At 37.3% G+C, this 25714-nt stretch overlaps 1 protein-coding gene across 7 annotated transcripts in view; it reads right to left on the bottom strand.

Moving 5' to 3' along the window:
• Positions 1 to 7487: 7487 nt before the first annotated feature.
• Positions 7488 to 25714, bottom strand: part of ADAM32 (ADAM metallopeptidase domain 32) — a 185350-nt gene continuing 167123 nt past the window's right edge. For 3 of the 7 annotated variants that reach the window (XM_003830707.6, XM_008956116.4, XM_055116496.2), the window contains 6 exons: positions 21482 to 21520; positions 18031 to 18069; positions 16515 to 16553; positions 11202 to 11240; positions 8762 to 8800; positions 7488 to 7606 (listed from right to left, as the gene is read on the bottom strand). In XM_003830707.6, coding sequence (XP_003830755.3) covers positions 7600 to 7606; positions 8762 to 8800; positions 11202 to 11240; positions 16515 to 16553; positions 18031 to 18069; positions 21482 to 21520 — 202 coding nt within the window. In that variant the 3' untranslated portion in view covers positions 7488 to 7599. The remainder of the gene's footprint in view (positions 7607 to 8761; positions 8801 to 11201; positions 11241 to 16514; positions 16554 to 18030; positions 18070 to 21481; positions 21521 to 25714) is intronic. The other 4 variants (XM_055116495.3, XM_055116497.2, XM_055116494.2 and 1 more) reach the window with 3 other exon arrangements.

The raw sequence follows: 25714 nt of genomic DNA, 5'->3' as shown, positions 1-25714 counted from the left end.
CATACAAAAACATGAATAATAACTCATTCTAAGCAGAAATAATGAAACCAAGAAGAAATAAATATAAAGTGCCAAAGGAAAAAAATGCCAATCTAGAATTCTATGCACAATGGGGAGTGATAGGTGAGGGCACTGTAGTTGAGTGCTCACCTCTAGGAGGAAACATTTGAGTGGGACGTGAATTATGAGAGGAAGACAAGCATGACAGGAACTGGTGAAGAACATTCCACAGTGAAGAAACAGCAAGTGCAAAAGGCCTCAGATGGGCATAAAACTGGCTTGTTAAGGAGGCCAGTGTGGCTGGTTTTTATGGAACAGAAAGAAGACTAGGAGACAAGCAGGAGACAGACAGGCTGAGCCTTAGAGGCCATGGGAAGGCACAAGAGGAGGCAAGAAAGCAAAATAAAAATGGTGTGAAATACTATCAATGAAAGGAATGTTGTCATTTGAGTGTCAGGTAGAGGATTTTCATGAAAACGTGCAGATGTGGCCTTCCTGTCCTACATTTTCCCCTTCTAGAGGCACTTGTCCTAATCCATAAGGCCACAGGCAATAATAGGAAAAACATGGGTTTGAGTAAGTTGTTCTTTTTATAAACCTCTTATCTATCTTTAAAATAAAAGTGGTGCAAGATTGGATTACAAATCATAATAACTGTATCTTACCAAGAAGAAAGTAAATAAAATTTTTTCTAACAGAATAAAAGTGTGCAGAATTTGCCACCATCCAAAATACACTGCACAGAATACCAAAGAAAGTTATTCAGGGTGAGGAAAGTGATTCCAGATGGAAGCACAAAGCTACAAGAAGAAATCTACAACACCAGAAAGAATAAACATGGAGTAAATGTAAAAGACTATTTAAGCTTTTTCAAAGCAGTACTGACTGTTTCAAGTAAAAATAATAGCAATATGTCAGAATTTATAACACACATACAATTAAATGTAATAATACAAAGGGTAGAAGGAAGTATTAGGAATCATACTGGTATAAAATTCTTTTGTTGTTTGTTAAGTAGGATAATATTAATTCAAGGTAGACTTTGATACATTAAGAATCCATACTGTAATCTCTAAACACCAAATATTATTAATAATGAGCTACAAAGCCTATAGAACAGAAAAAAATCAGATTAGCACTCAATTAACCTGAAATAAGTACAGAAGGAAAAAGCAAAAGAACAAAAAAGATGAGAGAAATAGAAAAATAGAAACTGATAGACTTAAAATCAATAATATCAGAAATTAATTTAAATATAAATGCTAGGAATGATGTCAGCAAGATGGTTGGTGAAGTAAGAAGTCTTGAGCTCCACTACCCACTAGCCCCACCACAAAATTTAACCAGCAACATCCACAGATTGGAAAACCCCAACACCTGAAAACAAGCTGGAGACACCTGCATGATATGTAAAACTGAACAAAGTCTGAATTAGAAGGGTAAGAGGAACAGTCTCACTCTGACTATGCTCCCACCTCGCCCCCCAAATTGGCATAGCACCAGACAGAGAGGGTTTCCCTAACTGTCTCTGTTTCTACAGGAGAAAAATAGAATAGGAGGCAGACATCCAGCTTCTCTAGCATACCAAGACACTTCTCAAAACACCTACTTGGGACTTGCTTCAGAGAGAACACTAAAGGAAATGACATGACTTGAATGCCTGGGAGTCAGTTAGAAAAAAAGAAAGCAACCAGCACATGGATCCTGGTGGTACCTCTGCATTCTTGCCAACTGCGGTGCTCCATTAGATATCAGCCAGTCCCATAGCACATGTGCCAAACTGAGTTAGTCACCTTTAGAGGCATGGAAGGAAGCACAGTCTAGCTTCAGCTCCTAGACTGGTTGTTTCCCTGCCCAGCCTCAGCACCCATCCCAATAGCCCCACCAAGGCAGAGAGACTGCCACTGCCATGGATCTCTGAAGCAAAAAGACTACACTGACTTGGCCCAGGAAGGCAGGCAGTAGCTCCACACAGCCAAAAAGCCAGAGCAATTATCCCACCCAATCCAACAGACTCACACTTTTGCAGATCTCAGAAAAATAAAGAGACTACACCACTTTGACCTACGAAGGTAAGCAGTGGCTCCACACAGCCAAACAGCTTGCCCAATAACCACACCAAGGCAGGAAGACTCCCACCTCCAGGGACCTCAGGCAAGCAAAAGAGCTACACTGGCTTTAACCAGGAAGGCAAGCAGTGGCTTCACACAACCAAAAAGCCTACCCAAAGACCCTGCTTCGGCAGGGATATTTCCACCTCCGTGGTTCTCAGAGAAGCATAGAGGCTATAACAGCTTGACACAGGAAGGCATGCAGTGGTTCCACAAAGCCAAAAAGTCCTCCCAAAGACATCACCCATGCAGGGAGACTCCCACCTGTATGTATGCATTTGGAGAAATGTAGGAGCTAGTCCTGCTTGAGGTCAAACAGCCATTCAACTCAGCTAAAGGTTCATCCCACAGCTCCAGCCAAAGAGGGAAGCATATCCCCAATCACACATTGTTAGGGACCATAGCCTCAGATCCTTCCTCTCCAGAGCAGCAACACCACCTAACCTCAGAACACACCTGCAGCCCTGTTCAAATACAGATAGAAAACAGCAAAATTGCCCAGCCAGGGAAGACATCTTGTGACCAGCCTGATCAGAGGCCATCAGAGTACTTGGCCAGCAGCTCTGCCTAATAGCAGAGCGCAGCCAGTGGTCTCACCAGTCACTGGAGCTCAGATAGTAGCCACCTCTGATATTGGAGCAACAGCAGCAGCCCAGGCAACTTGAAAACCCACAACAAGTCTTACCTCTCTGGTGTCACCACCAGCTAGCCCTTTCAGAATCACAGACTAGTTAATTAGTGGAGCTCTATACCTGGCAGAGAACACACATAAGGCCAGAAGATATGAATCTCTCCTCAAAGGTACAGACAACAATGTAAGGATAAGAGAAGTACAAAAAAATCATGGAATCATAACACCTTTAAAAGAAACTAATAAAGCTCCAATGGCAAACCCCAAAGATATGGACAGCTATTAAATGAATGCCAATTCATAGTAACACTCATAAAGAAGTTCAGTGAACTACAGGAATATAGAGAGAGAAAAATTAAATGAAATTTGGAAAACAGTAACATGGAAAAAGCAAGACTGACAAATAAATAAAAACCAAAAAAAGATAGAAATCCTAGAGATAGAGAATAGAAGCCCTGAGCTGAAAAATTTAAAACAAATCTTTAATAGCAGAATTGATCAAGTAGAAGAAAGAATCAGTGAGATGGAAGGCAGAGCTTTTGAAATCATTCATTCAAATGAGCAAAAAGAATAAAGAAAGTATATGGACATATGGGACCAAGCTTTTGCACAATAGGAGTTGCAGAAAGAGAATAAAGAGAAAAGGGGCCAGAATGCATATATAAAGAAAAATGGCTGAAAACTTCCCTAATCTAGAGAAGATACCGGTACCCAGACGCAAGATAGGCACAGACATCTCAATCAAATTCAAACCAAAGAGGAATTCATCAAGACATATAATAATTAAGCTATCAAAAATCAAAAATGAAGAAAAATTCTAGAACATCAAGAGATAAAAACCAGATTACATACAAAGAAGTTCCAATACAACTATCAGCAGATTTCTCAGCAGAAACGAGCCAGGAGAGAATTGAATAATATATTCAAAGTGCTGAAGAAAAAACCAAAATGTCAACTAATGCTTTATACTGCAAAGCTTTTCTTCAGAAATGAAGGTGAAAGATTTTCCCAGACAAAAAGAAGCTGAGGGTATGTATCACCACTAGATATGCCATACAAGAAACACATAGGGAGTTCTTCAAGTCAAAAGAAAAGGACACTAATAGTAACACAAAAACATATGAAAGTATAAAACTCACTGGTAAAATAAGTACACAGTCAAGTTCAGAATACTCTAATACTATAATGATGGATTGTAAATCACACTTATACATTTAGTATAGAAGTTAAAAGTCAAAACTATCAAAAATAATTATAATAATTTGTTAAGGGACATGCAATATAAAAAGATGTAAATTGTGACATCAGAAATTCAGAATGTAATGTAAGGGGGGTAGGGTTAAAATATACAGTCTTCATTTTATTTAGATCAAAGTTAAGTTGTTTTCAGCTTGAAATAACTTATTATATCTCCAAGACTTTTTGTTCAGCCTCCTGGTAACCACAAAGTAAATACACAAAAAAATAAAAAGCATGAAATCAAAACATTCTCTTAGAGAAAATCATTCAATCACAAAGGAAGACTGTAAGAGAGGAAGGAAGGAAGGAACTATAAAACCATTTGAAAAAATTGACAAAATGGCAGTAGTAGGACCTTACCTTGAATGTAAATGGATTACATTCTCCAATTAAAGACACAGAATGGCTGAATAGATTAAAAAAGAAGATGCAAATATATGCTGCCTACAAGAGACTCACTTCACTGATAAGGACACAAACAACCGAAAGTGAAGGGATGGAGAAAGATATTCCACACAAATGGAAACCAAAAGAGAGAAGGGGTAGCTATACTTAGATAAAATAGAACTGGAATTTAAAACCATAAAAAAGGACACACAGAAGGTCATTACAAAATAAAGGGGTCAATTCAGCAAGAGGCTATACAATCACAAATATATAAGCACATAAAATTGGAGCACCAAAATATATAAAGCAAATATTAATTAATTTAAGGGGAGAAATTGACTGCAATACATTAATAGTAAAGGATTTTGAAATCCTACTTATGTCAAAGGACAGATCATCCAAACAGAAAGTCAACAAAGAAACACTGAATTTAAACTGTAACTCTAGACCAACAGACCAGCTCTGGACCTAACACACATTTACAGAACATTCCCTCCAACAGCTGCAGAATACACATTCTTATCACCACATAAAACATTCTCCAGGTTAGATAATATATTAGGCCACAATGCAAGTCTTAACAAATTTACAACTGAAATCATGTCAAGTAATGTTTTCTGACCATGATGGTGTAAAACTAGGAAAGTTTACAAATATATGCAAATTAATCAAAATGCTCCTGAACAACCAATGAGTCAATGAAGAAGAGACACCTGCACTCCTATGTTTATTGAAACACTATTCAAGATAGCCAAGATGTAGAGTAAACCTAAGTGTTTATCAATGGATGGAAGGATAGAGAAAATGTCATATATATACATAATGGAATACTACTCAGCCATAAAAAAGAAATCTGTCATTTATGGCAAAACACAGAAACCTGGAAACCCATGGATGTGGAACCCGTAGATATGGAGGACCAATTGCATTTGCAAACAGCTAGATGAGAGGATTTTGAATGTTCTCACTGCAAAGAAATGATAAATGTATGAGGAGATAAATATGCTAAATACACTCATTTTATTTTTTATGAAATGTCCATACATATTGAAACATCACACTTATGCCATAAATATGTACAATTATTATGTGTCAATTAAAAACAAAAATAAACAGATATGAATGCTTTTAAGCACTCCAACTTAAAAACATTGTCAGACTGGATTTTTAAAAAAATACAAGAACCAACTGCATACTCTGTACATCAGATACACCTTAAATATAAGAAAATATGCAATGGAAGTAAAAGAATGAAAAAGATACCCCGTGCAAAGGCTAACTTTAAAAAGCTGCCAATAAAAAAAAAAGCTGCACGGCAATACTACTATCACAAAATCAGAATTCAAAATTAAGAGTATTACTAGAAACAACGAGAATTGCATAATGATAAATAGCCTATTCATTAGGAAAACATAATAGTCCTAAAGATGCATGCACTAAAATGTAACTCCAAAATACATGAAATACAATTAACGTGTGTAAAACAAGTTACATAACAACAATAATAAAAAACAATAGTTGGCACTTTCAACACACCTCTCTCAAGAATTGATAGAACAAGAGGAAAAAACAAGATTTCAAGAACACTGTCAACAAATGACTTAATTAACATTTATATACTCAGCAACTGCAAAATACACATGTACTTATTTAGTACACACAGAACATGCAACAAAATATATCATAGGCTAAACCAACTCAAGAAAATAATTTTAAAAAATTGAGATTATATAAATATATTCTCTGGTCACCATTGAGGAAACAATAAGGAAAAAGTGAGCTAAAAAAATACCAATATTTGGATTTAAACAGGCTTCTACATAATCTATAACTCAAAAGAGAAATCAAAATAAAAATTTGAAAATATTTTGACCTGAACTATAATGAGGACACAACATAAAATATGTGGAATGGAGCTAAAAATGTACATAGGACAAACTTACACCTTTAAATGCATTAGAAAAGAAGATTTAAAATCATTGATCTAAACTTTCACCTGAAGAAGGTAGAAGAAAAGCAAATTAATAAAATGTGTAATCAATGAAGTAGAAAACAGAGATGTAACAGAGAAAAATAACAAAGTCAAGAGCGGTTCTGGAGAGATTCTTAAATTAATTAACTAGATAAACTCTTCACGAGACTGATGAGAGGAAAAAAAAAACCTTACTATTACAAGGAATGAAAGAGGGGACATAACTATAGATCCTATAGACATAAAAAAGAATATTATGAACAACATTAGGCCACAAGTCTAATCATTAAATAAAATGGATAAACTTTTTTTAAAAATACAGTGCCTGAAAAAACCTATCACAAGAATAAATGGAAAATTTGAATAGTTCTCTATTTAATAAATTGAATCTGTAATTTAAAATCATCCCCCCGCCAAAAAAAAAAAAAAAAAACTCCAGTCCCAGAGAACTTCACTGGTGAATTTTGACAAACATTTAACTGAAAATCTAAACAAGTTTTTCAGATTATTTCAGAAAATGGAAAATGAGAGAACCTTTCTCTAATTCATTTTATCAAGCCTCATACCAAACTCTAATAAGGGTTTAATATTTGCCTTTAAGACCCATGCCTAAGGGTCCTTCAGAAGCTGCCTCTCTGTCTTCTGGGCTTGACCCTGTGGGTCACTTGGCCAAGGGACAAGAGAAAGGTGGGGGATAGAAGGAAAGGCCTGGATGGGAAGTTACAACCCCTGAAACAAACAGTCCTCCCTCAGAAACCCAGGCTGGGGTCATGGGGAGTATGAGGAGGGCAAATATCTGGATATATCGGACCTCTGTGCAGCCAGCCAAATCCCATGAGAAGGACCAGAAGGAGGAACACAGTACACTGCCCAGATCCTGTCATGGGTAAGATTGAGTAGGTGATGTATCTGGGGCCCCAGGCAGTACATCAGAGGGGGTGGCATGGGGCAGGGGGCACAGGGGCAGGAGTCATGGAAGAGCTGCAGAGAAGACAATGAGAAGAGCTCATGCGGAGTCAGGTGGGAATGGGGACAGCTGAGATGAGTTTGGAAGACTGTTTTTAATTAAGGGCCCTGCACCTGCAAAACTGTAGTCCCCGGGGGTAAAGGAAAGAGAAGAAAAAAAATGAACACGCTGGCATGCAAATTGATCCACACTCAATTTATTGTTTCTTTCAGCTGTGACCACGGAAGGAAAGACAGAATTTTCATTTCTTAGCGAGACTCCCGATGTTATCCGTTGCCTTCTGAAGGAATCACTAGTTACTGTGGAAGAGAACAAAAAACACGTGCTCAAAGTACTGACAGCAAACTCCCTCCCACTGTACAAGCAGCTGGGGTATTGCCAAGTGGAAAATTCATGTGGCACGAAAAAAAGAATTATTGAAAGGATGTTTACAATTTTGCCTGTGAAATTATTTAACCATGAGCCACTTATTTACTTTATGCTTTTCTTTGATTTCTGAGGAACCATCATATTTAATCAGAAGTACTTGCAAATGAAAAAATTAAAATTTTTTCATATAAAATGAAATGTTTATGAATTTAACAATTAAGTTAATGTCTTTACATGTTTTAGAAATTTAAGTTCACATTAATTTTCCTTTTTTCATACCTTGCAGCCAATTACTCCGTGTGTGTGTGTGTGTGTACGTGTGTGTGTGTGTGTGTGTACGTGTGTGTGTGTGTGTAACAGTATTTTGGCCTTTTGGTCTTTGAAAATTCGTAGACCTGAAGCATTATAGCCTATGCTGCCTAATGAATAAAATGGTCTTGATTACAGATTTGTTTTATAAACAAATTTACAGATCTTACATCTTGTAGGTACAACTCTTTAATTCTATTCTATCAACAACAGCAAGTTCTCAATAAACTTAAGAGAACTTTACTAAACTGAAAAAAAACAGACTAAGTTATTTAAATACTCATTAGTAACAAGATTAATAAAGATTGGTCATTTGAAGCTAGGTCATTTAGGCTGGACATGATGGCTCACGCCTGTAATCCCAGCACTTTGGGAGGCTGAGGGGGGCAGATCACCTGAGGTTAGGAGTTCAAGACCAGCCTGGCCAACATGGCAAAATCCTGTCTGTACTAAAAATACAAAAATTAGGCGGGCATGGCGGCACACGCCTGTAATCCCAGCTACTCAGGAGGCTGAGGCAGGAGAATCGCTTGAACGCGGGAGGCTGAGGTTGCAGTGAGCTGAGATCGCACCATTGCACTCCAGCCTGGTCGACAGAGCAAGACTCTGTCTTAAAAAAAATAATAAATAAATAAAAGAAAGATAGGTTATTTATTGGTGCAGTACTTTACCAATTCATCTACCCAATCCATACTTAGGAATTAATAGTGGATTATGAGTTTTATTTTAATTTCATACATGTATTCATTTTAAGAAACACCTTCTAATATACTTACCTACTGCTTTGTGTTTGGGTACTTTCCTGTGATTTGGATCTAAGGAAATAAGGAAATAACATTTTTAGGCTGATATAATACAACCTGTCAAAGTTATGTTGTATTTATTTGTTATGGCAATTTCTTCCTCTTTCCGTTCAAAGTTGTACTAAAAAAGAAATATTTGCCAAATTTCTACCTCTTTTCCATTTTTTTTTTTTTTTAGAGATGGAGTTTCACTTTGCCACTCAGGTTAGAGGGCAGTAATATGACTGTGGCCCACGACAGCCTCAACCTCCTGGGGGCTCAAATGTCCTCCTGCCTCAGCCTCCCAAATATCTAAGGCTACAAGCATACACCAACATGCCCAGCAAAATTTTTATATTTCTTTGTAGAAATGGGATTTCACTTTGCTGCCCAGGCTGGTCTTGAACTCCTGACCTCAAGCAGTCCTCCCACCTTGGCTTCCCAAAATGCTGGGATTACAGCATTTTGTAATGTGAGCCACCACACCCAGTCTTTTCCATTTTTATATACACAGATTCCTTATTTCTAATCCCCTAATTAAAAGAATGGGGGAGAAAAAGAATGAACTGAAGACAAATTAATCAAGATTAATTCACAGAGAAGATAATACAATGTAAGTGAGAGTATTCAGTGATAATGCACAATTTTACTTCTCTGGTCCTTTCCCTACCTTTGCTATTTTATATCTTCAAAACTTACTGTTGATTTTTCCTACTACTCTGACTATGAAACATTCTTATTTAATATAATTAGTTATCTCCCAAACCAATAAAAAGATCTGTATTTATAGACGTATGAGTCTACTGAAATGTACACCCATTAGATTTCTGGCTTAAAAAAATATATTGTTTCATTATGTTTACCCAAGGAATTGGCTCTACCAACATCTCCCACTGGCTTCCCAACGGCAACAAAAATACTAAAAATATAAATGTAAAAGGAACAGAAATACAAGAAAATACAGTAAATGCTCTAACAGTAAAGGACAGCAACTATGTCTGCTTAGCTTACTAAGTTTAAGTGAAAGAATAATCACCAAATACCTTTCTGGGTATGCTAAACACAAAGTTAGAATAATGGGTTAACATTCCAAATTATACTCCCCAAATCCAGTGTATATTACCCTATAGATGATGCCCTTGTCTATCCCTCAATCTAGTTGAATTTATTACTTTTAAAAAGGATGATTATGATATGATTATGGCATATTTTATGAGGAGAGATAATGTAAGGGGACAATTAGAGTAGTTACACCACTAAGAATTATATGTGCATATGTGAACTTCAAGAGTAACCACTCATTCGTTAAGCAAGTATTTATTGAGCATTAACCCTGCAAGATGCTACCTATAAATAGGTAAGGAAAATAAACATGGACTTGACCCTCAAGTGATTTCAGAGCCTAAAAGGAGAGTAATGCTTCTAGGTGAGCAGAAGATCGGGAGAATTGCAGTGTTTGAGCACTCTATCACAACTCCCTTGGTGACAGTGACGGAGAGTGGAGACAACAAAGAAAATCAGCTTTTTTCTCAAACATAGCTTAGAGAAAGTAACTGATGACTGTAAAAGGGTGCTTATGTTAGGAGACATCCAAGAACAACAGAAAGGATAAAGGAGACAGAAATACTGTAGCTTTCCTAATGGATGGGGTGCCTTCATTGGGGAAAATACAAACCATATAATGTTGTGGTGTAGCCTAGAAAATTTAATCTGTGTGTATAAAGGATATTTTGGAATAGCAGTGGGTTGAATGTAACTCAAAGAGGTCACTTTAAGGAAAAATACTAGGCAATATAAGAAAATGAAAACTCTACAATGGAGAAACCATGACGAACATAGCAGTAAATATTTGATAACTTCAGAAGGATCACAAAGCCACAACTGTGGGGTGTAGGAAACCAAAAGCTTCTCTAAACGAGTTCAGAGAACCCTTGTTAACATAGGTGTGGGACATTGAGGATCTGTGGGAAATGTAGAATTTTAGTGTGTTTATGATACTGTCTCCTAAACTCTTCCTAAGTGGAAATAATCATTCGCTCAGTTGTTCACATTGAGTTTTTGGGGGTGTAAATGCAACCTGAAAAAGTACTATTTCCCCTTTGTGTATCCCAGAATAAAGGATGCAAAATGTTCAGCTTATGATTTAGTTTCACAAAGTAATCATAAATATTTGTCTCTTATTAAATTTCACTAGCTTATTTCTTATGTACCACAAGAGTAGGCAATCAACAAAAATTTAGTCAACTGAAGAAAAAAGATTAATGGAATTAATTAATGCTTGTAGAATGGGAAATATTAATAAGTTGGGTTTGGTGTGGACTTTATCGATTGTGGCTGCTCAAAAAATGTTGAGCAATTATTTGTGAATTATCAACTTTTTCATTCTGAATTTTCAACATACTTATTTATAAGTAACACTTTCTATCCTGCTTACCTGCTAGTATATGCTTCAGCACTATCTTCTGATTTGGATCTAAAAATAAATTAAAAACAATATATATTAAATATCTATTATTAAAAATAAATTGGCCAGGCGCGGTGGCTCATGCCTGTAATCCCAGCACTTTGGGAGGCCGAGGCGAGTGGATCACAAGGTCAGGAGATCGAGACCATCCTGGCTAATACGATGAGACCCCGTCTCTACTAAAAATACAAAAAATTAGCCGGGCGTGGTGGCGGGCGCCTGTAGTCCCAGCTACTCGGGAGACTGAGGCAGGAGAATGGAGTGAACCCAGGAGGCAGAGCTTGCAGTGAGCCAAGATCACGCCACTGCACTCCAGCCTGGGAGACAGAGCAAGACTCCGTCTCAAAAAAATAAAAATAAACATAAATAAAAATAAAAATAAATTAAAAACAATATCTGAAAGTTAATACTAAGAGCTTGCCTACTTTGAGAATGAAAAACAGGCCATTTTATAGCACCAAAACTAATTATTTAAATATTTGGGGCATGCAAATAAATAGCATTCTTTTTTACTCAAACACCAAATGCAACATATAGTACAAAATGTAAATTCTCTAGTAGAGAATCAAGAGTATCAAGATAGCAGAGGTTTTTCAAATTACTTCGAAGTTAATGTAAATTTAACTGTAAATGTCTAAACCTGTTCTTCAGCCTCCAAGTTAGTTTTGTATTTGTTAATATATAAATTGCAGCAGTTTGTAAATTAAAACTTACATTTACTTCTGACCAGTTTGGCAGACTGGACAAATAGGAAAACTTATCCTTTCTATTAGATACATAGAGAAAAGCTGAAGAAAACAAAAAACGTATGCATAACTAAGATTGACAGTCACAAAGGGTTTTCCTTCTACCATTTAAAAAAAAAATAAATTAGAAGCTCAGAGGGAAAACAAGAGCTAAAGCTGAATTACTTATACCCTAAAAGATGTGGTTTTCATAACCCTAGCTTGGAAGGAGTTGAGGGCATGGATCTTTACGTGTTAGAAAGCTGCAATGGAGCGGTTTCCCAAGCCTGGTAGTCTTTAATGGAAATATTAAAAGCTATGACCACTGCACTTCAGAACACAACTAGCAAATTTTCTCAGGCAAGTGAAAAGAAAAGGATCATCTAGAGATGCAGAAATCACAGGCCTGCACCACGCAGTGCAGACCTCAGCTGCTCAGTTCCACTACTCGCAAATCTGAAAGAGCAAGCATGGAAAACATTACAACATTCATGCTCCAGGAGAGGCAAACCTGAAATACTCTCATCCTCCCAATGCATGCCTCTACAACTCAGGGCATGCAGAATTCCCATGAGAACAATCACTGCCCTTGAGGGTGGGCTTATCAACCTAAATTGCAAAACAAAAATTCACACATCAAGATCAACAGATAATATAAAAATCTTCAAAATTGAAATATTTAGGATCTCCACACAAATCAAGGCAGGACTGAGGCAAAAAAAAATAGCTATTAAGAAAACGGAGGATTTGGAAACTGATATAAGGAAGTGAAACAATGTCAGATAGAGAGGTAGAAAGACGTAATACATGAAGAACCCAGTTAAGAAACATGGATGCTAGGCCGGGCATGGTGGCTCACGCCTGCAATCACAGTACTTTGGGAGGCCGAGGCAAGTGGATCACAAGGTCAGGAGTTCAAGAAGAGCCTGGCCAAGATGGTGAAACCCCGTCTCTACTAAAACTACAAAAATTAGCCAGGCGTGGTGGCAGGTGCCTGTAAGCCCAGCTACTTGGTAGGCTGAGGCAGAGAATTGCTTGAACCCAGGAGATGGAAGTTGCAGTGAGCTGAGCTCGCGCCCCTGCATTCCAGCCTGGGCAACAGAGACTCCGCTTAAAAAAAATAAATAGAAGACGAAAGAAACATGAAGGCTAAAATGAGAAGACCCTCCTAAATATAATCATTTCCAATGGAAAAAAGAGAAAGAATGAGAAAGAGTCAATAATTGAAGACATAATGACTGAATTAATTTTTTAGATTTAATGACCTGAGTCCTGATATCTAAAGACTATATTGAATCTAGAGCTGGATAAATAAAAACAAATTCTATCAGAACATATAATCATAAAATAACAAAACATTTAAGACAAAAAGGAAAACTTAGAAGCCACCTAGAAAAAGCACATTAATTGAGGGGGGAATAAATAATGATACTGACAACTAAGGTCTCATCAATGACAGTACATGGCACATTACAACAACAGAATATTACAAAACGCTTTCAGAAAAGTCCTTCTCAGCTAGGAGTAACCATTTAAGCTATCATTCAAAATTCAGTGTGGATAAAAAAAGCATGTTCAGGCATTTAACACAAATGTTGATAATACAGAATCACTAAACTGAAACTAAAAGGGTTGTAAAAAGGAAACTAAACCCATAATGAAAAATCAATGGATTCAACAATAAATAGTGAGAGCAAAGCAATTGATAAATACGTTTTAAGCTCTTAGCAGGTATTAATTTAATATAAAAATGATTATAATAATAGTAATAATAATAATGGAGGGTAGGGTTCTGTAGGTAAAAACCTGGAAGAAGCTAAAAGCCAAATGACAATAATATGGGAGAGTAATGTTAAGAGTTTGCTGATAAATTGTCAAAGATTCTTCTGTTGCTTAGGAAAAGACTGGAAATACTGAAAGAATTTAGACATTTAAAATAATTACACTAAAGTAGTACTAATGTGACCCATACTGGTGATGGGAACAGGTGGCAGAGAAATTCTAGGCAGAAAAGGGTGGGTCTCTGGCAAAAGCGCCACCCTCAAGCCGAAAAGCCGGAAACCACCATCCAAAGAGAGAATTTCTATCACTGTTTTCCTGCTCAAATGTTGCCTTTTCCTAAACCACCCATGGCCCTGCCCCTCCCCATTCTGTGCCTATAAAGACCCCAGACTCAGTTGGCAGAGACGAGAGGCAGCTGGACGTCAGGGACTATGGCTGGATGTCGGAGAGAAGGGGCTAGACTTCAGAGGGACAGCTTGATGGCATAACTTCAGAGAAGAGTCCAGCCCGAGGTGGCTGGACTTGAGGGGAAGATTTCCTGCCCATCCCCTTTTCAGCTCCCCTTCCCTCTGAAAGCCACTTTCATTATTCAATAAAATTCCTCACATTTATCATCTTTCAATTCATTCATGCAACCTCATTTTTCCTGGATGCCAGACAAGAGTTTGGGAGCCACAAGTGTGGATTCAAAAGGCTGTCACACTGTCCCTTCGCCCTCACTGGTGGAGATCAGCCGCCTCACTTGAAAAGGCAGAGGGCCTACTGAGCTGTTAATACTTAAGCTGTCCAAGCTAAAAGAGCACTGTAACACGCCCTCTGGGGTTTTCGGAGTCACAGGCACCCTGCCTGGATACCGCTGCAGGGCCTGCACAGAGTTCGCCCCTGCCGGCGCCCAAAAGTGCAGGCTGTGGCTCCTGCACCTGCTCACCTGCATGCTCCCTCCCGAGTGGTGGAGCGCAGTGGGTCCCAGTGAGTGGAGTTTGATCCCGCCCAGCCAGGGCTGAAATGGCCGGCTGGTTCCAGCGCTCCTGCACTCCAGCAGTTCCCACCTCGTTCACCCACGCGTTCCCTCCGATAAGGAGTCAGGAGGCTGAGTAAACGAGGCACCCCTGTCATGAGTCCCCTGAAGGGGTCAGGGAAATATCCTGCTTCACTGGAATTCATTCCATCTCTCTGCTTTCTTTGGCTTCAACTTCCCACCAGTTAAAGGTTACTCCAAAGATAAATGACATGAAAACTATGGTGGATGTTATATCACTAAAGCACAGCCACCATGTCAAATGATGTTACTAAAATTCAAATGAATAGTTATTCTAAAATGATTCCCTGGTGCACGGTAAGCCAGAAGGCTAGACCAGTGGTTTAACATTGCAAATTAAACGATGTCTATTGAAATGTACATTTTCCTATGGGTGATGCTATCACCCCTCACTGAATGGAGGTAAATAACCCTGGGAGAGATGAATTATGTTAACAGGGTTTCAGGGTGAGAGATGTTATATTGAGCGAAGAAGAAATGGAGGAAGCGACAACATCATCATGGATATATGAATGTGTGTGCATGCATGCATGTGAACACATGTATATAGATTTGTCTATGTACCTTTGTGTTTCTGTTTTTGTTGGTTTGGTTGCCTCTGTGTGAAGATCAAAGGTAGTCATTCATTCATTCCTTCAACAAATATTTATTGATCACTTATAATACGAGCCGAGCACTCTGCTACATGCTAGCTATACAATGCTGAGCAAGATAGACATAGCCTTTATTATCTGAGATGACAGAATATAATAAGAGAAAAAGGTCACTGAGGCTCGCTGGGCCTGATCCCTATATGGTAACTCCCTTGCTCACAATAATAAGAACAGACATGATAATAAAAATCAAAATTTTAAAGATAAACTCATGACTCCAACGTGCCACTGTAAGGAAGAAAAATAATGAGGCAGATTAAAAATGAGCAACGCAGGCATTCTTATTGAAGAGGTAAATTTCTTCTGGAACAAAAGAAATCATACAACCTTGTTGTGCAGCTTAGAGAGTTTGTCCTGTGGATTTGGATGTGTTTGGGAACAGCAGTGGGCTTGGAGCAACCTAGAAAGAATAACACTAGCCCCCTATAAATGTATATAAAAACTGTAACTCAGAGAGGGAGCAGTAAAAACTTCAAAGCATTTTATATCTGCAGAAGGACCTAAAACCCACAATTGCTGAGTGTGAGGAACTAGTTACTTACTGAATTATTATAAAAAGACATCCACCTTTCAGGAAATGGACAGGGACCTAGTAATACTGAGAACAATGAAAGATGTGGAATTTTTGTTCCTTTGTGATGCTTTTTTTTTTTTCAACAAATTCTTCCCAGGTGATCTATGCGAGCATTCACTCAGTTATTCATCACATATATATTAGATTCTAGTTGTGCCATCTCCAAATAAAAAAGTAAACTTCCCCTTGGTGTACTCCAAGAAAAAGAATACAAAAAGATCCTTTTTATGAATTAGCTCCTTAAACATTTCACCAAAAATGTTTTCCTTTGTTTCCCAAAAATAAACTCCCAACACATATTAACTAAACTGCAGGAAAGAAGATATTGTCTTATTTAGACAAATACTCGCAAGTTACTAGATCAGCAAATAGGTTGTTTTAAGGTACAGTACTTTACTAATTGTGGCTACTCAGTTAATAGTTAGCAAGTAATTGTTAATTATCAATTTGTTCATCTCAATTTTTAACATATACTTATTATATTAAAAAAATGCCTCCTAATTCACTTACTTGCTAGTATCAGCTTGACTGCTGCTTTCTGATCTGGTTCTAAAAGAAAGCGAAAAAGTAATGCTTCCACGTTAATACTTAACACAAATGTGCCTCCATAATGAATGAATGTCGGATCATTTTACAACCTGTGTTAATTCTTCTCTACCAAGAATCACCACTGAAGAATAATTTCAAAAGACTACTAAATTAGCATATGCAAACAAGTTTTTATTTATTCATATACAATGTCCATAAAAAGTTTAAATTTCAAATATTCAACTAAGCAGAGGAACAAGAAAACTGATTTGTTTTTCTCCTTTTACTTTCTAGCACAGAATACATGCTTTATTTTAAATGCCTGATTCTGGCCTTCAGAGTCTATCCGTTGATAAATACATTGCTGTAGGTTGTGATTCAAAATCCACACTAATGTCAAGAAGACTGAACTGATGGGGAGGTGTGGTAATTTCCCCTCCTATACCACACACAGAGAAATAGTGCAAAACAACACATACTATTTACTAAAACTTTATGAAAGAAAAGGCCATTTCTAGTGATAGTAACAGAGAGAGAGAGAATTGAAAATGCGAAAGGTAAATACAAACTAAATCTGAATGACTTTGGGGGTACACAAGTCAGTTTCATAAGCCACATCAGCTTATCAAGAGTTGAGCCTTCCTAGAAAGATGAAGCTGACCTCCTTCTCTAAACCTGGAAGCCCTGAAAGGCTGTACCACCCATGAAATGGGGATAGTAAAAGCTGTGGCCACTAGACACAGAGATGCATCAGGGAAATTGCTTCAGAAGTAGAGATGAAAAATGAACACCAGGAGGCACGGGAACCCGGAGCACTTAAATTGGCTTAGGAATTTGGATGGAAAAATCATCACACAGAGAAACAGGAGCCTTAATTCTTTACACGTATAGGATAAGGACACCACTCCATGCTTCCCATGAATTCCAGTGTAACAGTTAATGTAAAAATTTATCACACAGGAGGGTAAAACATGACCTCCACAAGGAGTCTTCTGCAAAGCACAGTAGGTTTGTTTACACCAGCATCACCACAAACAAGTGAGTAATGCATTGCTCTCTGATGTTGTGATGGCTACAACATCACTAGGCTGTAGGAATTTTCACCTTCATTATAATCTTATGGAACCACCATCATACATGTGGTTTCTCATTTACCAAAACATTGTTATGAAGCACATGGCTCTCTCTGTAACACCAGCTGGGTAACTTCTAGGCCCTATACATTCTTTTTCTTTACTAATTATACATGTCCTATCTCATTTTAGAATCAGCTATTTTATTCCTTGTTTCCTCAAAAGAGACCTCCAGTAAACATTTATTAAATAAAGAAATGACTGATTTATTAGAAACTAAATTCGACTGTATATTAGCAGTCTGGATTTTAGTGCATTGCTTTACCAATTGACATTGTTCAAAAATATTTAGAAATAAATTGTGAATTATCAATAAATTCTTAATTTTCAACATGTATCTTAAAAACACCTTCTAAACTACTTACTGGCTGGCATATGTCTGAGTGCTGCCTTCTGAGCTGGATCTAAAAAAAAATTGAAAGCAATGTCTCAAGTTAGTACTAAGAAAACTTGCCAACTTCATGAATGAAAATCAGGCCATTTTATAATTAGTATTATCTCTTTAAAAGACTAATTACTAATAAATAAAATGATGTCCAAAGGTCACTGAACATAGATGCAAATAAATAACATTTTCATCTACCCATATACCTCATCCACAAGAAGGGCACATTTCAAATCCTGCAATGAGGAGAGTATCCAAAAAACACAGATTTGCTTTTTCTGAACATAGAATATAGATCCGTTCAGAAAAAACACAGATTAGCTATTTCTAAACATAGAACATAGGTTTGACTTTGAATGATTCTCACCTTCATACCCCAACTTTTGGCTTTTTATTTATTGTTTAAAAAAAGTATTTTGTAAATTAAAACCTATGCTGCCTCCTAAGCAATCTAGCAGAGTGAGCTGGCAAAACAATTTTCCCTTTCCATTCCTCGCATAGAGGAGTGCTGAAAAAAAAAAAAATCACACACACAAACATTTGATACACAACTGAAGCTCACAGCAAGGAAAGACTTCTCCTGTTGCCAATAAAAACAATAAAACTGAGAGCTCACAGGTTAAACAGGAGCTGAGGCTGAATAACTTCAGAAGCATCTAAACCTACAGTGCTGCCAGTCATATGAAAGTACATCACATACAATTATGTACAGTACAAAATACATGATAATGATAATAATAACTGGTTTTGGTTTATGTGTTTACTATCCTATCCTTTTGTTTGTTTGTTTGTTTGTTTTTTGAGGTGGAGTCTTGCTCTGTCTCCCAGGCTGGAGTGCAATGTCGAGATCTTGTCTCACTGCAACCTCTGCATCCTGGGCTCAAGCGATTCTCCTGCCTCACCCTCCTGAGTAGCTGGGATTACAGGCACGTGCCACCACGCCTGGCTAATTTTATTTATTTATTTATTTATTTATTTATTTATTTATTTTTGTATTTTTAGTAGAGACGGGGTTTCACCATGTTGGCTAGGCTAGTTTCGAACTCCTGACCTCAGGTGATCCGCCCGCCTCAGCCTCCCAAAGTGCTGGGATTACAGGAGTGAGCCACCACGCCAGGCCTATACTGTCCTTTTTATCATTATTTTAGAGCGTACTCCTTTTGCTTATTTAAAGAAAAAAAAGTTAACTGTGAAACAACTTCAAGCAGGTCCTTCAAGACGAATCCAGAAGGTGGCATTGTTATCCTGGCCAATGACAGCTCTAGGTATGTCATTGATTCTGAAGACCTCCCAGCAGGACAAGATGTGGAGATGGAAGACAGTGATATTGGCTGTCTTGACCCTGCATAGGCCAAGGCAAATGTGTTTGTGTCTTAGTTTTTACCAAAAATTTTAAAAAGAAAAAAAAATTAAGACAAAAAAGCCGATAAAGATATAAAGAATTTGTACAATGTGTTTGTTTTTGAGCTAAGTGTTATTACAAGAGTCAAAAAGTTTTATAAAATTAAAAAGTGTATCAATTTTAAAAGTTATAGTAAAACGTAAGGTTAATTTATTATTGAAGAAATAAATTTTTAAGTAAATTTAGTGTAGCCTAAGTGCACAGTGTTTATACAGTTTATAGTAGGACTCAGTAATGCCCTAGGCCTGCACATTCACTCACCACTCACTCACTGACTCACCCGGAGCAACTTCCAGTCCTGCAAGTTCCATTCATTGTAAGTGCCCTATACAGACATATCATTTTTTATCTTTTATATTATTTTTAGAGTACCTTTTCTATGTTTCAATACATACTTAATCAGTTACAGTTGCTTATAGTATTCCATACCATAAGATGCTGTACAGGCTTATATATATAAGGTTATAGGATATAACCTAGGTACATAATAGGCTATACAATCTAGGTTTTTTTAAGTACACTCTGTGATGTTCGCACAATAACACAATCACCTAACAGTGCATTTCTCAGAAGAACGTATCTTTGTGTTAAGTGACTCATGACTGAATTAGTGTACTGCTTGGGTAAACAAACAAATGGATGGAATTTTATAGATTGTGACAGAAGTCATGAATCTAGATGTATAAATTTCTACAATAATTATGGGTTGGGGAGAGCTAATTACATTGACCTAATTGTTCTGTTCTTTTAATCATCAATAAATTGCATTTTGTCCCTATTCATACTACTTATGTTTCTTTTATTTCTTTTGCTTTCTTTCTTTTTTTTTTTTTTTTTTTTTTTCTGGAGCTCACTGGCGATCATGGCTCACTGCAGTCTTGAACTCCTAAGCTAAATGAATCCTCCCACCTCAGCCTCCCAAGTAGCTGGGACCACAGGCTCATGCCACCATGCCTGGCTATTTTTTTAATTTTTAATTTTTCAGGTGCTCCTCACACCTCAGCCTCCTAAAGTGCTGGGATTACAGGCATGACCCAACACACACAGCCCCTATTCATATTTTTTAACCATAACTTCAGTTCTCACTATTTTCTAACAGTCTGTGAAGTGGACTCCATATTCTCTTTCAGTGTCAAGACACTTAACTACCCATCTTCAATTTTGTAAAAGTCCAAGACCTTATTTCTTCAAATATTGACTCTTCCCCACTCTAAATTTTCTGTCTCTGAATTCTTTTGTTTCTTAACTGGTCTTTTATATGTTATTATTCTGTTTATGTTGTATTCTCAGTGATTTCCCTAAACAATTTAAAAATAAGAAAATCTTTTTTCAGCTCCTTTATTTCTTGTTTAATGGATTATATTTGTTTTTTAACCTCTATGCAGATCCTAAGCATTTTTTTTGAGGTTTTTCAATTACCTGTATTTCTTTAGATTTCTTTGGCTGTTGGCATTACCACCTTTAGTGGCTTTTTTTTTTTTTTGTAAGGTTAAGTAGCATCGATTGTCTCATGAGAATTCCGCATATTTTGCTTTGTGCAGTAGGTTTGCTTACACCAGCATCACCACAAACCAGTGAGTAATGCATTGCTCTCTGATGTTGTGATGGCTACAACATCGCTAGGCTACAGGAATTTTTCACCTTCATTATAATCTTATGGAACCACCATCATACATGTGGTTTATCATTTACCAAAACATTATTATACAGCACGTGCCTCTATAACACAAGCTGGGTAACTTCTAGGCCCTATACATTCTTTTTCTTTACTAATTATACATGTCCTATCTCATTTTAGAATCAGCTATTTTATTCCCTGTTTCCTCAGAAGAGACTTCCAGTAAACATTTATTAAATGAAGAAAGGACTAATTTATTAGAAACTAAATTAGACTATACATTAGCAGTCTGGATTTCAGTGCATTGCTTTACCAATTGATGTTCAAAAAAAATTTGGAAATAAATTGTGAATTATCAATTAACTCTTAATTTTCAACATGTATCTTAAAAACACCTTCTAAACTACTTACTGGCTGGCATATGTCTGTGTGCTACCTTCCGATTTAGATCTAAAAAAAAATTGAAAATGTCTCATGTTAGTACTTAGAAAACTTGCCAACTTCATGAATTAAAATCAGTCCATTTTATAATCAGTATTATCTCCTTATAAGACTAATTATTAAAAAATAAAATATTGTCCAAAGGTTAATGAACACAGATGCAAATAAATAACATTTTTATTTACCCATATACCTCATCCATAAGAAGGGCACATTTCAAATCCTGCAATGAGGAGAGTATCAAAAACACCCAAATTTGCTTTTTCTGATCCCTTCTAAACACAGAATCTAGATTTGACCTTGAATGTCTGATTCTGACCTTCATAATCCAACTTTTGGTTTTTTATTCATTTTTAAAGAAAAGACTAACTCTGAGGCCAGAGATTTAGTAGCACTGCCTTAGAAGGAGCTGAAGCCTCAGGCCTTCGGATGCAGAGATGCTATAAGTGAACTCTTTAACTAAACCAGGAGCCAGAAGGAGACATCTCACCCATGAAACAGGAATAATAAAATTTCTGACCAGTGGCTTTTGGAATGCAAGAGGGAAATATGCATAAATAGAGAGAAAAATGCATCAAGAAGAGAAGTAGGGCTCCCAAGTGTCATAAAAGTGCAGTTTCAGGACCCCAGTTCACACTCCCACAAATTCTTGAACACCATGCATGGCAAATTTTTAAAAATATTTTTTCTTTAAGAAAGGAAAAATTAAACAACTGGTATGGTTAGGCTTCCTGTCCCCACCCAAATCTCATCTTAAATTGTAATCCCCATAATCCCCATGTGTCAAGAGAAAGACCAGGTGGAAGTAATTGAATCACGGTAGTGGTTTCCCCCATGCCTTTCTCGTGATAGTGAATGAGTTCTCATGAGATCTGACGGTTTTATAAGAGGTTCTTGCCCCTCCGCTCAGCACTTCTCCCTCCTGCTGCCTTGTGAAGAAGGTGCCTTGCTTCCCCTTCGCCTTCTGCCATGATTGCAGGTTTCCTGAGGCCTTCCCAGCCATGCTAAACTGTGAGTCAATTAAACCTCTTTCCTTTATAGATTACCCAGTCTTGGGCAGTTCTGTATAGCACTATGAAAACGGACTAATACAACAACTTACATATATGTCTCTATAACACAGCACACACAGAATTCTCATGGGAAACATCAAAGACACTGAAGATAAAAGAGTCTACCATTACAAACCACTAAGAGTTAATGTCAACAGTACACTAAAACATGACTTCACGCAGCAAGAGCTACAAATGATTTGCTTTAAAAACGCTTTAATCTGAGAATATTTAGACTCCTCATAGAGATCTTTGCAGGAATAGAATCCATAAGTCTAAAACAGGACAGAGAGGAAAGAAAAATTAGAGAAATGAAAGAGTAAACTAAGAAAATTAATCAGAATGTGAGACACAGAGATTAAAAATATGTGAAAGTTGCAAATACTAAAAGCATACTTCTAATTCTGGCCAAGATGGGGTAAGACTAAATTTACCCTCCTGCCAGAATGTCTAAAAATACAGACAAAATGTATAAAACAATTGATTTCACACATTGGCTACTAGACAGTGCAGTACAGCGAACTTTGAGAGAAGGAAACAAGGTGAGCTCTATGATTGACTCTTCTTACTGCCTAGAGAGAGTTTTCAGGCTGTAATGCAATGAGGGAAACTGAGGCAAATCCCAGCAGTCTCTCTGAGTTGAGGTGATAGAATGGGGGGCCTAGGAAGGGCAAGGCAGCTAGGGTTCACAGGGCAGAACACCACAGAAAAAAAGAAAATGCTTAGAAGGAATGCTGAGATTGGCGGAAGACCCCCTCCCTCGCCCCTTGCATCTTCTGCAGAGTACTGATAAATGTTTGCCAGTGAGGGAACTGCCTGAGCCAGAGTAAAACCATTTATCCAAAATGAACAAAGGGAATAATTTCTTGTGCTCACAGAAAGACAGGAATAGTTTGAGTTCCCACTACCTGAGTTAAATATATGGTAATTCAGAGTAAGATGGATAGAGTTACTCAGAAGGGTACTGTCTTTTTATGGGTGACTATTCTGATCCTACTTAACAAAGTTTAAAATCAATGGTGTAAGAATAATTAAAAATTTTTGTACAAAATATACTATTTCCATACTTCTTAACATATACAAAAATTCAAATTAGATATAGATCTAAAGGCAAAACCTAAAACTTTGAAACTTTTAGAAGAAATCATAGGAGAAAATCTGTGAACTTGGGTTAGGCAATTATTCTTAGCTACAGCACCAAAATTATGATCTATAAAAAAAGAAATTGATACACTGGTTTTATTACACATTTAAAACATTTGCTCTAAAGATTGCTAAAAGTATTAGAAGACAAGCCTTAGACTGAGATAACATGTTTGCAAATTACATATATAATGATGGACTTATATTCAGAACACTCGAAATACAACAAACCCATTTCAAAAATGATCAAAAGATTTGAAAAATATGATAAAAAGGAAAATAACCCATAATTTGAATAGACATTTCTACAGAGAAGGTATACAGATGGCAAATAACCATATGAAACAATTGTCAACATGATTAACCATTAGAGAAATTCAAATTATAATGAGATACCACTACACAGTATCAGAATTGGTAAAGTTAAAAAAAATGAGACCACATATTGACAAGAATGTGGAGAAACTACAACTCTCATACACTAGTGGCTGGAATACAAGATGACAAAACCACTTTGGAAAACATAGCTGTTTCTTTAGAATTTAAACATACACTTACTTTATTACCCAATTATTCTATTCCTGGGTATTAACCAAGAGAAGGAAAGCATATATTCACATAGAGACTTGTACCTGAATGTTCATGTTAAATACAGTAAGAAATTCTTCTTCAAAGATTTAGTTTGCTTAAGTTTGCTTGTCCTTTGTACCCTGCTTTCAAGGCCAGACTTCTTTACTCACTGTGTCCGCCTGCCCTGGTAAACAACCTTCCTGCCAGTCTTTATCTATAGAGCCCACATTCTACATCTGCTACCCACTCTGTAAATTACCTTTCCCATTGCAATGGCTACTCCTGCCGAAACTGATCTTCCCACCTTCCCACCAGTGTAACCGCATTCCTGCACTTTTCAAGTTAGCCAACCAGGCTCAGCTTAGATTGTGCAGTCCAACTCCAGCCAATGGAGGCATGACACAGTAGCAGGGACAAGCTGTGTTAGAAATAAAAACCCCTGCTTTCCTCTGTTTGGGGTGCTCTCATGGCAACCAGAACTATGAGAAGCACCCTTCTGCAGAAGTAAATTTGCCTTGCTGAGAGATCCTTTGTCTCAGTGCTGGTTCTTCTTTGCGGCACTGAGCATTTGTTTCCAGCGGTTCACAACAGCTTCATTTATAACACCTATAAACTGGAAATAACCCAAATATTCATCAACAGATAAATAGATTTTTAAAAATTAAGGTATATTCATACAGCTGAGTAGTTCTCAGCAATAAAAAGGAACAAACTATTGACACACACAAAAGCATGTATAAATATCAAAATAATTATGGTGATGTAAATAATACAGACAAAGTACATACAATCATATGATTTCATTTATATAAAATTCTAGAAAAGGAACTGTAAACTGTAGTGACAGAAGCAGATTAGTAGTAGTCTGGGATACCAGCCTGCAGCCTTTCCCCACCAGCACAGCCTCTCTCCACCCCCTCACCAGTACGCATGGGCACACAGAACCCTCACCACCCTGCCAGCATGCACAAATGGGGGAACCCCCACCTACCCTGCCTGCATGCACATATACATGGACCCACCACTGGCCCACCCCAGTGCTTTTGCTGGCAGCCCCCATTGGAGGGTTGTTGCCAGCAGACTGGAAATACCTTGGCCTCTCCAGTGCAACAGGGGTTTAACCTTAAGTGGACAGAGAACAAAGAAACAGGCCAGGTCCCAACCCCCCAGGGATAGAGCACATACCCCAGGAATGCTAATTTGAGCCTTGGCCCCCTGAAAGCATCCAGAAATGAAGCCAATTGCCTAAGCCTAACTTATACCACAGTGAAACCCTTAAGGTATCAGAGAATGTAAAAGCAGAAAGCTCCATACAAAAGACAGCAATTTCAAAGATTAAGGGAACATCAGCCCACACAAATGAGAAAGAACCAATGCAAGAACTCTGACAACTCAAAAAGACACAGTGTCTTTTTAACACCAAACAACCACAATACCT

Source organism: Pan paniscus, chromosome 7, assembly GCF_029289425.2.
Source record: "Pan paniscus chromosome 7, NHGRI_mPanPan1-v2.0_pri, whole genome shotgun sequence".
In the NCBI taxonomy this organism is placed as follows: Eukaryota; Metazoa; Chordata; class Mammalia; order Primates; family Hominidae; genus Pan; species Pan paniscus.
Note: the sequence above shows the minus strand (reverse complement) of the source record. Positions and strands in the feature narration are given on the sequence as shown.